This window comes from Phascolarctos cinereus, unplaced genomic scaffold, assembly GCF_003287225.1.
Source record: "Phascolarctos cinereus isolate Bilbo 61053 unplaced genomic scaffold, phaCin_HiC Scaffold_4;HRSCAF=312, whole genome shotgun sequence".
NCBI classification, from domain to species: Eukaryota; Metazoa; Chordata; class Mammalia; order Diprotodontia; family Phascolarctidae; genus Phascolarctos; species Phascolarctos cinereus.
The window spans coordinates 660,745,111-660,759,302 of NW_027555847.1; the positions used below are offsets into that span (position 1 = coordinate 660,745,111).

General features: G+C 51.9%; 1 protein-coding gene across 7 annotated transcripts in view; it reads right to left on the reverse strand.

The window, feature by feature from the left end:
• ADGRL1 (adhesion G protein-coupled receptor L1) overlaps nucleotides 1-14,192 on the reverse strand; it is a 65,092-nt gene that overhangs the window by 8,270 nt on the left and 42,630 nt on the right. For 4 of the 7 annotated variants that reach the window (XM_078153944.1, XM_020994843.2, XM_078153947.1 and 1 more), the window contains exons 5-13: nucleotides 6,060-6,860; nucleotides 4,998-5,312; nucleotides 4,446-4,549; nucleotides 3,993-4,178; nucleotides 3,503-3,541; nucleotides 3,139-3,322; nucleotides 2,702-2,824; nucleotides 1,358-1,572; nucleotides 432-602 (exon numbers count right to left, since the gene is read on the reverse strand). In XM_078153944.1, the coding sequence (XP_078010070.1) occupies nucleotides 432-602; nucleotides 1,358-1,572; nucleotides 2,702-2,824; nucleotides 3,139-3,322; nucleotides 3,503-3,541; nucleotides 3,993-4,178; nucleotides 4,446-4,549; nucleotides 4,998-5,312; nucleotides 6,060-6,860 (2,138 nt within the window). Of the gene's footprint in view, nucleotides 1-431; nucleotides 603-1,357; nucleotides 1,573-2,701; nucleotides 2,825-3,138; nucleotides 3,323-3,502; nucleotides 3,542-3,992; nucleotides 4,179-4,445; nucleotides 4,550-4,997; nucleotides 5,313-6,059; nucleotides 6,861-7,622; nucleotides 7,875-8,280; nucleotides 8,366-9,951; nucleotides 9,971-14,192 lie in introns of those variants that run through there. The other 3 variants (XM_078153948.1, XM_020994847.2, XM_078153949.1) reach the window with 3 other exon arrangements.

Below are 14,192 nucleotides of genomic sequence, written 5' to 3' on the forward strand. Positions count from 1 at the left end.
GGATCTGCAGCCCTAACCTCAATTCAACCAGGGCACCATTTGTAGGCAATTGCTAAGGACATCATGGGCCTCGCTGGACCACCCATCCAGACCTTTTGCCCCTTCATCAGCTGACTGGTTCCCACCCTCTTGTGGATGGCATGCCCCCTTCCCCCATGCTCTTGAGTGCCCACGGAGAGGTGATGAAACGAGTCCTTCCCCCTCAATGTCCAGGGAGAAGGAGGCAATTGAGACAGAGCCAGGAAAAGCAGCCCTTTCCCCTTGGCATTTCTACTTGCTCTGGCCCCATGCCCTGAGCAAGGGAGGTATTGATGGCTCCCTATGCCCAGGAAGTTGGAATTCCCTTGGCATGCCTCATGTTATAATGCCATGCAAAGCCGGGCTAACAAGCAGGCCCTGGCCCAGCGGAGCTGGTGGAGCCACTGGCTTACGATCTCACGGTGAGCCATGAGCACGGCAAAGTTAGTGAGGTGGCTGCAGGCACAGGTGGTATGGGTCTTGTTGGAATCCACCAGACGACAGCCCTGGGTCGACCAGTAGCCCAGCATGGAACGCTCTGAGTAGTTCCAGAAGGAGCAGTTGGCATTGAAGTGGTTCTTGGCCTGTTGTGTGGTGGTAGTTGGGGGGGGGTGTCAGAATATTACAGTGAGAGGCATCAGATCTGTGGAGTCCTCTCCAACCCCTCACCCCCACCGGGCTGTAGCATGGCCTCAGACCCAGACACAGCCATTGGATAAGTGCCATGGGGTGGGGGTGAAACCTACAGGTCAGGGGCTTTTCAAATAAGAATAAAGACAAGGACTTAGCACCCCATGAAAAGTGGGAGGCACTATAGTGAAAAAAAAAACCCAACAACACCGAGCTAAGAAGGAGTCTGGAGTCTTGGGTTCAAACCTCAAATCCAACTCGAAAAAGCTATATGACCTTGATGAGCAAGTCACAATGTCACTGAGCTTCAGTGTCCCCATATGCAAAAATGAGGGAATTGCCACAAGGAAGCAGAAAGATTCTCTTCAAGTTCAAAAATTCAATGATCAATGATTGATTCAATGATCAAAAGGTTTAAAATGACCCCATCTGGAGGGGGGAGCACCATGTACCAGCAATCAGGAGCTACAGACGGGGGATAAGGAACCCTGACAGTTTCTTTGAAGTGCTCTCAGTGCTGGGGAATATGACAAACTCATAACTGGGGATGTGGTCCACTAAGTTCTGCCCTGCTCATCCTCCCTGCCCCCAGACAGAGGACAAAGTGGGGCCCCTGGGAGGATGTGTTCTCCACAGGCAAGGCTCCTCAGAATCATCCCAAGGAAATGGATGTTGTGAGAGCAGAACCAGGTCGTTTTCCAGGGCTTACCTCTAGGTGGGCCACGGTGAAGATGACCGGGTCCATGAGGAACACTCGGCTAGATTCTTTGTTGATGGAGGCTGCAATGACTTGAGAGTTCACCACTAACGCAGCTCCCCCGGGCCCCCCGGAGCCTGCCTCACCTGCCAGCTTTACTGTGGCATTCTCCGTGGACAGGAAGAGGCCCAGGTTGTTATAAAGGATGAAGACAACTTTCACCACCCCTGGAATAGAGAGTGTGGTGAGGACGGTCAGCACAGGTTCAAATATTGGCTCAGTGTTTACTATTTCCTACCTGTGTGACCTTGGGCAAATCTCTCCACTTTAGTCCTCCATGTCCTCAATTGTAAATTGAGAGGGTTAGACCAGATCAGGGATTTTTTGGTGTGTTTGGTTTTTTTTAAAAAACTTTTGTTGTACCATGGGTTCCTTTGTCATTGAAACCCTCTGGTGAAGCCTACAGACCCCTTATCAGAATAATGCATTTAAATGCTTAAAAGAAAATACTTCAGATTACAAAAGAAACCAATTATATGGAAATACAGTTTTCAGAATTAGAAAAAAAAGTTCACAGACACCCCCACCCCCCAGGTTAAGAACCCCTGGCCTAGAAGACTTCTAAGATCTTTTTCAGATCTAACTCACTGACTCACAGCATTGGAGAACTGGAAGAGATCTTGGGAGCCCTTCAGTTCAACTCATACACGAAAAGGACCCCCACTATAACCTGTCCAAGAAGTGCTTGAGAAGCCTTTGCTTGAAGATCCAGAATGAAGGAAAACCCATTACACCCCAGCACAGCTCTGGGACAGCTCCATTTTTCAATAAGTTTTTCTTGACATCAAACCTGAATTTGCTTTTTTGCAGCTTTTTCCATCCTTAGCTCCTGTCTCTGCTCTCTAGGGCCAAACAGGGCACGTCTAATCCCTCTTCCACTTAAAGAGAGAGCAACTAACCTGAAAATAATGACTATGCCCCCATTTTATTCTCCAGGCTAAATGTCCCCAATACTTATATGACGTAAATTTGAGGCCCTTCGCCATTCTGGTTATCCTCCTCTGGACGCTTTCCAGCTTATCCACATCCTCTCTACATGGACCACAGGACCACGATACTCCAGATGTGGTCTGACCAACAGATAAGAGTAGGGTGGCACAAGCCCCTCATTATTTCTGGAATCTTAAAGAATGACTTCTGGAGCCCCACCCTGGGGAGGACCCCATTCACTTTGTCCCCTTTGGTTTCTGAGATACCCCTCAGCTCCCACAATGAAAGTTGAGTGCTGGGGTGTTACTAGAGCAATACGTTCCCGAATGGGTTCCCTTCCTTCCCCTTCCCTTCCATGGTACTGACCATTACGGCTGTTCTGCTTGATGGTGTTGGCAGAAAGTTGGATAGAGTTTTCACTGGGGTACTCCTGGGGGAACACCAGTTCTTGTACCTGACCCTCGGTATTCAGCACGGTAACTTCCAGCACTGTGGACGGATATAGAAGTGCCTGAGTGTGTTTGGCTCTGGTCTCTACCATTCAAGGGTCTGAAGAAGGAAACTTATGGTGGGAGGCTGGGAGGTGTCCTTCCCTCATGGTCTAAAGTCTTCTTATCCATGCACAAGTCCCTTCTATTCTAGACAGGTTCCCAGGTTTGTCACTGGAGCCAAGGCATATGCCCAGGTGGGATGCTGGGTTCTAGGCATGTTTTGGGGGTATGTCTGCTTAACCTAGTTAGATCTTCCCGTCCTGGGGCAAGGCAAACCTTTGTTTCCTGGTGCGGCCTGGGGTGATTACTCACCTACATTCTGCTTAGCAGTGAGGAATCGAGCTGGTTCTTTGACATTGTCAGCTAGCAGGAAGGCCCCCTCCTCCAGGATATCCAGCAGCATGGTGGCCGTGTGCACTTGTTCTGTGGCATTCATGTCTTTCCATGACTCCAGGGCCTCTGGGCGAAGCAGGTTATCCACCGTCTCCACTACTGCCTGTGGGGGTGAGGTAAGACTGAGTGCTCTAGCCTGACTACCCCAGCTCCACTTGCCCTCTAAAGTCCCCAAGGCCCCTTTCCAGCCCTCTGTTCATTCTTAGTCTTGCCCATCCTGGTCCCTAATGTCCCCTGGTGCCCACATCCCTCAGCTCTAGTTGGGGCACTGTTTCCATCTCACCTTGATATAGTCCTTGCAGGTCCTCTCTCGCTTGTGCATCTAGACCAGCAGAGAGAAGATGTCAGACTCAAAACCCTAATACCCATGTCTGGCCTCCCAACCCCATTCTGTCCCAGCTAGAATCCTCAGGGTCCCATTGCCACTCACGTCACCAGCTCATCCTAACTGCCAGCCAAATATCTAGCACAAGTGGCTTCCAGGGTGAGCCCAGCATCTAATTTCAGTTCTTCCTGACCTCACAAGATGGTTCAAGTGTTACAGCTGCTAAACCTCAGCCTTTATGGTTCTTGTTTCCTTTTTCAACCAGGGGAGTTGTGAAGGTGTGCCTCAGAAGGAGGATGCAGAATTGGGAGGCACAGACAGCTCAGAGGCTCCAGAATGGGTGACACCCAGGTCCCACTACAGTATCTTTTTTTCCCCCTCCAGACACAGGCATAGAGGATGCTTTTAGTTTCCCAAATTCTCCCAGGATGCCCACGAGCAGGCCCACCTTGTTGTAGTTCTTGCCAGCTGACTCACGCTCGATGGGCCGGAGAGCCTGCAGCTGGGCATCCAGGATGTCCAGCAGCTGCTCCATTAGCTTCACTGACGATGAGACATCACCCGCGTAGATGGAACCCCGGGTATGGCGGGCCAGCTCACTCGCAATGTTGGCTGCATTCTCACCACTCTTGATCTGGAGGCAGGAATCTTGTACCATGACTATTTTCTTCTATACTTTCCCGCTCTTGTTGAACTTCTCCCTGCCCAGTTCCTATCCTTGCAGCCCCTACAACGGTCAGCTTTTCTACTCTAGTTCTTCACTCACTCCTCTGCCCAGCCCCTCTTTTTATTTCTCCCCAGTAACCTAGGAGCTCCCTCTCACTTTCATCTCCCATCAGACCCTTCCATCCCCATGACCCAACACCTTAAGGTGTGATGGAGTAGGGGCAAGTAGTGGTACCTTCTGGGCCACCTGGTTGACCCAGGGGGAAGTACAGTTGCTGAGGTCCGGGCCTCGGGGGTTCCAGAGCCCCAGGGCTGGGAGACACTGGAAGGAAGCAATTCCTACAAAAAGACAGGAGACAAATGGGAGAGGAGAATGAGTAGGAGAGAAAAAATAAATGAAAGACAGATAAGTGAGGAGGTAGTGATAAGAAAGAAAATGGGAGAGGGTCAAAAGATGAGAGAGCAGGATAGACCAAGATATGGGTTAGGAACAAATGGATGAGAAGAGACAGGAGGGGGGAAAATGGAAAGACAGAGATGAGAAAGAGGGCCAGAGGGACAAAGTTGTGGGAAGCAGATGGACAGTCAGGGGGACTGTCAGTTTTTGTCTCCCCCTTCCACTTCCCTTAATTACAGTGTTCCTTGCCCTCTACCCCACGAGACCCATGGCCTGTTCTTTTTAAGCCTAGGGAGAGCACTTTCTATTCTTCCATGGCAAGAATTAGCAATCACCACCCATCCACCTTGGAAGGGGAAGAAGTTACTCTAGCATCCAGAACTCACTCACCTCGTGTGCCCTTGGGGCAAGGCCTTTCTACCAACATGCCTTGCTGGGTGGCTGGCCATTGGACCCTTCGAACCTCCCGGGGCTCACAGAATAGCTCAGGTGACACATGCAGATTGGGGGCTGGGGGTCTTCGAGTGCTAGGAGCCGGGGCTGTGGCAGGTGGCACATCAGGCCCCAGCTGATTGATGGCACCCACAGGGTGAGTAGTGAGGGGTGCTCGCCGGAGAGGTGTGGTAGCAGCAGGTGAGGCTGTGCTTGTCAACGGGGTGGGTCGGGCTGTGGTTGTTGTGCTGAGGGGAGGTGAAGTGGCTGGGCCTATGTTGTAGTGGGGTGATAGAGAGAGTATTAGAGGTGGCCCTTTCTGAGTCCTCTTCCCCATCCTCAGACGCATCACACCCTGGTATTCTGAATCACCCCACTCTTGAGCATCTTGTTACCATGTCTCCTGATAAGGGCAGGAAATGTTCTGGCCCGCTGAGGATCCCTACTCCCCTCCAGGTCTAGTGTAGCCAGCCTTTCCACAACCTTAGCACAACAGTTAGGACAGGTCTTACCCATACATACAGCATAGATTCGAGGCCCTTTGCTATTCTGGTTACCCTCCTCGGGACGCTCCAGTTTATCCACATCCTCCCTGAATGTAGTGCCCAGGACCACAATACTCCAGATGTGGTCTGACCAACCAGGATGGAGTAGGGTGGCACAATCACCTCAGTATTCCTGGAATCTAATGAATGACTTCTGGAACCCCACCCTGGAGATGGACCCCAAGGTCGCTGTCAAGCCATGTGGAAAAAGCACTTTTTTTAGAGTCAGGAGACAAGTTCAAATCCTGGCTCTTCTATTTAATATGACTTTGGGCAAGTCATTCAGTCTAAGCCTCAGCTTCCTTATTAATGAAATGAGGGAGTTGAACCAGATGATCTCTAAAGTCCCTTTTCTAGAAATCTATCCTACTTTTAAGAGGGGGGTGGTATTGAGAATGAAGTCAAAGATGATCATTCCTGAGTCTAAGACCAAAGGAGGGTCAATGGCCATCCCTGGGTCAGAGGTTGTCCTTACCAGCACTGGGGTCTGGTGGTCCAAACTCAAGACCGTAGCGCACCACAAAGTAGTTGTTCCACACATAAAGTTGGTTGTCACGGGGATTGTAATCAACTGAGGAGACAAACTGGTAAGGGTTGGGAAATGCCAAGCTGACGGGCTCCTCTCGGTTGGCATTGGTGTTGAAAGCATAGTCGACTCGGTTGCCAGCAGCCTCACTGTCATCATCCACATACACCGAACGCAGCACGTAGAGGACGCCACAAACCATGAAGGCATTGGAGGCTGATCTCTTGTCATAGCCTGTTTCCCAAGTACCCTCAAAGCGCAGGGTGTAGGGATTGAGCTGGCTGACCACCAACCGCCCATTGTTGCTTTCTGTGGCATAAATCACCCACAGCCCATTCTCGTCCACTGCAAGGTCAATATCTGTCTTGCCCCCCCAACGATAGGGTGAGGTATCATGGTAGTTAGCAGTGTTGATCACCGTCTCCCCACTCTTGATACGCGTCCGTAGGTCATACTTGACAATGTTTCGAGTTCGTTCCTTATTGTAGAAGACAGCACCATCATAGACCACAAAGCCTGTGCCGTCCACACGGTTGGGTAGGCGGTAGGTGGTGGTGTGGCGGGCGGCCACATAATCCTCCCATGATGCATATTCGGTCAGTGTGTCTGTTCGGTAGGGGATCCAGGGCATCACATAGATGCGGTCCCCAGCTTGTAGTGGGTCCTTGCACCATGCCCCTGATTGGTGCTCTGACTCATGTGTAGATGTGGCCTCCAGTACCTTCTGAAGAGTCCCAGGGCACACGAAGACTGGGCCAGGGGCAGGCAGGATAGGGGAGGTAAGGGGGTAGAGAGAAGGCACAGGGAGAGAGAAAGAGAGAGAGAGAGAGAGAGAGAGAGAGAAGAGAGAGAGAGAGAGAGAGAGAGAGAGAGAGAGAAAGGAGAAAGGAGGAATCGATCACAGGAGGCCAGGTTAAAAAGCAGGTCTCCCCTCCTGCAGCTGCAGTCACGGTTGCTTGGTGGGACTGGTGATGGGAAAGGAGTATCTGGGGTGGGGATGGGGCACCTCCCTTGCTGTTCCCTGCCCTGGAGAGGTTATCTCTGGAAGCTGAGAGTGGTAAGTCAAGACCTGGTTAGTATGTAGGAACATAACCCTTCTTTTTTCATATGTGGCAGATAAGAGACTGCACTGGTCAGGGATAAAGGGTTTGCTTTGACACCTCCCCTAAGTGTTCATAGAATAACTTAATTGGGGGCATAGCGATATCCCCTTGATTTTTTTTTTACCCACTCCCCACTTTGTGCCTCTATTTTTCTCCTTCAGGAAGTCAATCAATATTCCTTTGTTTCCATGGGTGTGTTTGGAAGACCCACACACTCTCCTCCGCAGGGAGACAGACTGTACCCCACTTTCTCTGCCTGGAAAACTTGGAAGGGGTTTTGGGCTTCCACACCAGTGGTGTTGCTGAGAGACACTCCATACCACTGTCACTGTCTAGGGTCCTCCCCAACCAGAGGTGGGTATTAAGGGGTCCCCCCACACCATTGGTGGTGTTGAGGGTTCCTTCTCACCAGTAGTACTGTCAAGGCCTCGCCCCACCAGGGGGGAGGGGAAGGGGTATCAGCTCTTCCAGTGATGGTTATAATGGTGTTGATGATGGTGGTGATGATGATGATGAAGCCCAGTCTTCCCCCACACAATAAAGAGCAAGGAAGAGGTTTCCCAGGGGCAAGTTCCAGCCTAGGACTGGGGGTGGAGGGGCGGCTCCCCTCACCCTCTTGCTGGTAGGGTTTCTCTAGGGGGTCACTACACGATCATTTCAGCAACAGACACTGGCACTCGTGCACATGGGGGAAGGACTGGCGTGGAGACGGAGAGAGGAGGCAGGGAGAGGAGGGGGGAAGGGCAAAGGACAGCTATGCGGCGGAGAAGAGAGACAAGGAAGGGGAGGGGGCGGCGGCGCCAATCCTGGGTCCGAGGCGAGACCGAGCGAGCCTGGGGAGAAAAGGTTAAGAATGCTGGCGGAAGGAGAAAGAGAGAGAAAGAGAGAGAGAGGCTGGATAGGGGCGAGCAGAGAATTCACTCCAGAATCCAGGCCCGCCCAGGATTACTCGGGTGCAATCCCAGGTCCGGCCAGGAGGGGACGAGGGAGGGAACGAGAATCTAGGATGAAGATAGGGCCCCCCCCAACCACCGGCCTCCCTCTTCCTCCCCCGCCCCCCGATTTACCTGCGGCCGTCCCGGGCTCGGGAAGAGGGATCAAGGCAGCGTTGGTGTCAGAAAGGTGGGGGCCCCGCCCCACCCCCCCCATTCCCTGAAAAGGAGGAAAACCTCGACTGCATCTCTGTGTCCAGCTCTGCCCTGCCCCTCCCTTCTCACCACCCGAGGGCTGGACTGAAACTAATTTAGCCTCTCCCCAACACACAATGGTGGTACAGACTCCTGTTAATGGTGGGGACCAGTTCCCCCCACCTTCACCCCCAACCCGACATGGGCGGCTTCGGCTTCTCATCTTTCCCGCAATTTCCAGTCTCACCCCCATTTAAAAAAAGCTCAGTCACAAGGTCATAATTATTATAATTTTTGGATTGTAGAATTTAGAGTTGGAAGAGAGCTTCTGGTCCGGGGGTTCTTAACCTGGGGTCTGCAGACCCTTAAGGGGCAGGGCCTAGGGACAGATTTCAGGAAGTCTGTGAACTTGGATAAGGGGGAAAAACGACATCTTTATTTTCATTAATGCCTAACTGAAGGAAATCTTCAGTTATGATTCTAGAAGAAAAAAATGGACATTCTGAGAAGGGCTTTGTAGGTTTGCCATACTGCTAAAGGGGTCCAACACCTGTGAGCTCCTGCTCTAGTCCAGATATTTGACAGAGGAGGAGAATGAGAACCAGCAAAGTTAAAGCACTTGCCCAAGGTCAGGCCAGTAAGAAGTAGTAGATCAAAAATTCAAATTCAAGTGTTCTGACCCCAGTTTCTGTATGCTTTCCACTACCCCCACAATGCTTCTCCCCAATAATGTCTAGATTTTCTCTTATGTAGGATAGTTCCCATTCTCCCCCCCATAGAATAGGTTTTAATTTGCCCCTGAACCACAATATATTTCTAGTATTCCCCACCACGCAACTGAAGCTGATTTATATTATCTCCCTCATTTCAGGGACTCCAGGCATTGAACACAACATAGTTGTGTGGTTCTGGAAGACTCATCCCTCCAGAGTCTCTGCCCCGCCTGAAACCAAGGCCATGAGGGAGAGGAAGAGGCACGGGAGGTAGGGTTCTGGGGTCTGAAGTGAATTCTCTGCTTTCACTCAGCTCCTTTCTGAAGCTGCTGGCCTAGTGGGCATGGGGGAAGGAAAGGAGTGTCTCAGAACTCCTCTTGGACATTGACCTGAAGGTAGCCAATGCCCCTCAGGTGTCCTGGTTAACTCGAGAAGTTCATGAGTGAGACACACAGAATTCACCTAGGGTCCATGTTGGGGAGGCTTCCCCGACTTCCCCAGCTTCTTGGAGATCCTCAGAGGGCCCCCAAAGCATGAAGCAGGCAGAAGCTTCTCTCATGTAAAGGGTAAGGGACAACTGAGGCACAAAGGTATTGAAAGAACCTAGAAAACTTACCATCCAATAGGCCCTGCTTCCTGACTGAGTGGGAATTCCCTGGAACTTGTGGAGGGTTCTGAGTGACTCCACAGGCATTCCCTCAAGGGGATTGTGGCTCAGTTTAAGAGATTGGCTCTGGGAAGGGACGTAGATACACACCAAAGTTCCCGGGGCCCTTCATCCATCCATCTGTCCATTTGTATCTCTATCCTTCTGACCCTGCCACCCAGGACTTCTGCCAGACAATTCTGGCATACATACTTTAGGTTCTTTGCCCATCCTATCCTGGTATTAGCTCACTTGACTCAGGCCGTCTCAAGTTGAGAGTGATGACTCCTTCCCCTAACCCCTTGTGCCTCAGTTTCCCCCTTTTTCCATGCTGGGTTTTCTCTGCCAGGTGAGTGGGGGTTGGTGTGTATGTGGTATGGTGGTGGTGGTGGTGGTGGTGGTGGTGGGGACAACACAGGGTCTTGGAGCCTGACCTGGCAGAGGGGGAAGGAAGAATAAATTGTTAGCAATAATACTGGGGGTGGGGGATAAAGGGGAGGGAAGAGCAGGGTCTGTGCTTGTGGGTTTGGCCCTTAATCACAACCAACAAGTGGTTGTCCCTATGAGTGTGTCCACCCAGCAATATGTCACCCTTCCCCAAAACCAGGAGAGAGAATAATCCAGAGCCGATGTGTCCAAGCTGTGCCTGCAAGGAGAGCGTCGGGGATGCCAGGAGGAAGAGAGACTCAAGGAAAGAGATAGGGGTGAGAGAACAGGGATGGGGGTGGGGGGGCAGGGACCCAAGAGGGCTGACTGCCTAGGTCTCCTACAGGAAGGGGAGGGGTAGGGAGGGAGAACAGCTCAGCAATATCCCCCTTCCTCATAACAGGGATACTCCATGTACCGTAATTTCAGGGCCAGAAGGGATACTAATACCCAGCTCTTGCAGGTGGCACCTTAGTGCATTCCGGATCTGCCATTTGTAAAACTTTGAGGAAGAGAGTCACTGTCTGCCCTCCCCCTCCTCCGCCCCAACCCAATGTCTTTAAAAAACCTGAGGTCAGGACTCTGGCCTGCCCACAACGAGCACTCCACCAATCTCTTTTCCCTAGTGGAAGATAGTCTATATAGGCTTGAAATTACGGTACTCCTGGAAGCGCCCCTCCCCCCAAACCCCTACTCTCCTCTGGCCCACTAACCACAACAGCCCAGAAGAAACCCTGACTGCAGCTTCGCAAATATGGAAAAAGTAGAGAAAGACCCACCCCACTCCCAGACCGTAGACACACACCTCCAAGCCCCTCCCCCTTCCCCCCTTCCCCTCTACGGCAGGACACTCTTCCAGGTCTCTCGATTCCTGACTTGGAAGGGCAGAGCAAGGCAAGGGGTGGGGGGTGGGGAGGACTGGTACTCCATTCTCCAAAAACACCTCTTTGCCTTGGAAACTCCAAAGTGAGAAGAGAGCTTCGGTAGCTGTCAGAAGCCAGTGGAATAATCAGCTCCCCCAAAGGAAAATGAACTGTGCCCCTTTTTCCTTCCCTCCCCTCCCTTCCCCCGCTCCAAACCCAAACCCGATTCCAGAGAAGGCAGAGGAAAGAAGGAGATAAACGACCCCCAGTGGGGGGAGAGAGGGAAGGAAGTCTTGGGGGGAAAAGTTGGGGTGGGCAGTTTGGGGAGAGAGAGTGCGGTGCATGCCCCCTACTCCCCAAACAAACTAGCCCTGGTTGCTTACATATTTCCCCTGAAGGAGGCAAAAAGAGGCATGAGAGGCTGTCAGGTCCCTGACAGGGGTCAAGGACTAGGTGAGAGAAAGAGAAAGAAAAAGAGAAAGAGAGAGAGAAAGAGAAAGACACACAGAGAGACAGAAAAAGAGAGACAGACAGAGAGAAGAGTCCGGACCTCAGAGAGAAGCCCCTCCGCGGGGTTGTCGGGAGGGCAGAAGAGCCCGTGGCTGGCACAGGGGGGGCTGCCCCCAACCTGGCAGGGGGCTCCAGGGTCGATTGAAGGGGAAGAGGAGAGGAAGGAGAAGGTGGGGGCTGGGCGGGACAGGGCGGGTCAGAGGAGGGAGCAGGGAGAGAGGGGCGGGGAGGAGGAGGGGGTCACATTAAGTATAGGCACGGGGAGAACAAAATGTGAGTTAGGGGTTAGCATTGGTAACAGTGCGTTTACCTTTCTGCTCCACTTCTACTTTAAGCATCGGAAGAGAGAGAGAAAAACAATTGAAAAAGGGTGCAAGAAAAAAAGAGAAAAAAAAGAGATTAAATTGCTTTTTGTTTCTTTTCTGGCAATGCATCCCCTTCTCCTTTTCCTTCCTCACACCTGCTTCCCCAACCCCTCAGCACCGCTCGGCCGCCCCCTCCTCCCCCCAAATCCCTTCCATTGGGGCAAGTGGAGGGGGCTGGGGGAGTGTCTAGAGAGACAGACACAGAGAGACTTGGTGAGAGGGAGACAGAGGGCCCGATGACAGGGACAGGCACAGAGAAGGAGGGAGACAGGGAGAAGGAGAAACACCGAGGCAATTCAGAGCAAAGGGAGTAGAGACAAAGAGACAGAAGGAAGCAAGGAAGAGAGACACGGAGAGATGGACAGAGGGAGACTGGGAGCTGTGAGCACCAGCTGCAAGGCTGCTGCTTCACTCTGAACCCTCAGCTGAAGTGTCTGGGCTGCCTTCCTGAAAGAGAAGCTGGAAAACCGAGCCTGGGTGGGGCAAGCGAGAGGGCTGTGAGGAAGAGCTGTTGGCCAAGGCTTCTTGGCCCGATATTGGCACCCTCCCCTTTTTCTGGGGCCCAGGGAGGAACAGGGCCCGTGGTTCCTGACGACTCAGGTCCCCTACTCAAGGTGATCAAGCTCTTACTTCCTATGCCCCCTCACTCAATGCCCTACAGAATTTAAGTAACCCATTCTAAGCCAGGCAGAATAAACACAGGAAGAGAAAATCAAACACAGAGACACAGATAGCAAAAATAGCACAATAATAATAATAATAATAATAACTCACATTTATATAGTGTTTGAAAGTTTGTAAAGTGGTCACACACACACAAAGACAGATGAGAAAAGATGGAGAGGAAAATACATACGGAGATCCAGAGTGGGTCAGTTATATGCAGAAAGGGACAGAGATGGAAGGAGAGACAGATGGAGAGAAACAAAATGCCAGAGATAAGGTGACAGACTGATGGAGAAACACAGTGGGGTCTGGGGGAAGAGGAGGGAGGGGCCAGGGGTGGTAACAGACACTCTCCCTGCCAGGGTAACTGAAACTCCGATTTCCCTAGCCAGGCTGGCCTAACCAAGGAGCTGGGCGCTCCACGCGCACACACCTGCCCGTGGCCCAGCAGGCACCTGGGGGAGGAAGGGGGGTGAGGGGGTTAGACTGCACTCAGCTGCAAAGCAAAGTGGCTGTTAGTTGGGCGTGTTCCATGGGGTCCCTCCCCCTTCCCCCAGCCTCCACCCGCAGCCCACCCCAGACCTCCTTGAGAGGCCTCCACAGCAGCACTGGGGTCCCCCATCTCTGCTACCAGGAGAAGGCCTGCCTCACCTCTCTGGCCTCCTCCCTAGCTGCTGTTCTCTCTCCTTTGGACAATTCTTGGAACATCCCCTAGGGTGGTCTCCTTGTTCTGTCTCCCTAAGGAAACTACAAGTGGGATTTGAACAGGCCTCTCTGGTCACTTGGCCTGCAGCCTCCCAGCCCTTCTGTCTTTCCTCAGGTCTAACTTTGTCCTTCCTACCACTGTCTAACTCCAACCTGTGTCTTGTTCCAGCTCTGAGTGCAGGAAGAGCTTACTCCTTCCTGACCTTGCTTTGGGCAGAGGTTGTTCGCGGTCAGCACCTTTGGACTTCACTTGCATCTATTCTAAGTTTTTGGTGGGCCCTTCTGATCGCTCTGTATGTGTACTGTTTTCTCATTAGACCTTGGAACATTCAAGGATAGATCAGACCAGGGACTCCGTGTGAGTGGGGATTATGCCCTGCCCATCTTCTATGTGTTCCCCACGCCCTAGGTCAGGACTCTGCACGATACACTCTCAATCCATTTCTTATTCCATCTCTTACTTGGCCTGTCTCCAAGCTCTGCCCTCATTCCTCTCAACTTGTGGAGCTCTGGGCCAGACCTAGAGGTCCAATATCTCAACTACCCAGAATTTAAGGTGGGCTAATATGACTTCAAGACCCTTTAACTTTACTCTCGCCTCTTCATGTTGCCTCATAGAGTCCACTTTGACCCTGGGATCTTTGTCAGCCTGTTTTCTTGCCTAGGTACCTGGGGTATAAGGACATATGCACCGTCTTTTCAGTGATTTATACACTGATTTCTATCTATATTCCCAGCTATCCCAACATCAGTGGGTGAGTTGGAGATGGGGGCAGGGATGGGGAGAGATTGCCCCCAGTGCTGTGTGGGGGGAAGGCTTCAACGAGGAGAGAGGGACTTTCCCTTAAGTGGTAGCTGGATGGAGGCCTTGTGTGCTGAAAGGAAAGGATGAGGAGTCAAAGGAGAAAGTTAAGGAAGCACATTAGCAGTTTCCCCCAGCATGGACGGCCACCTGTGA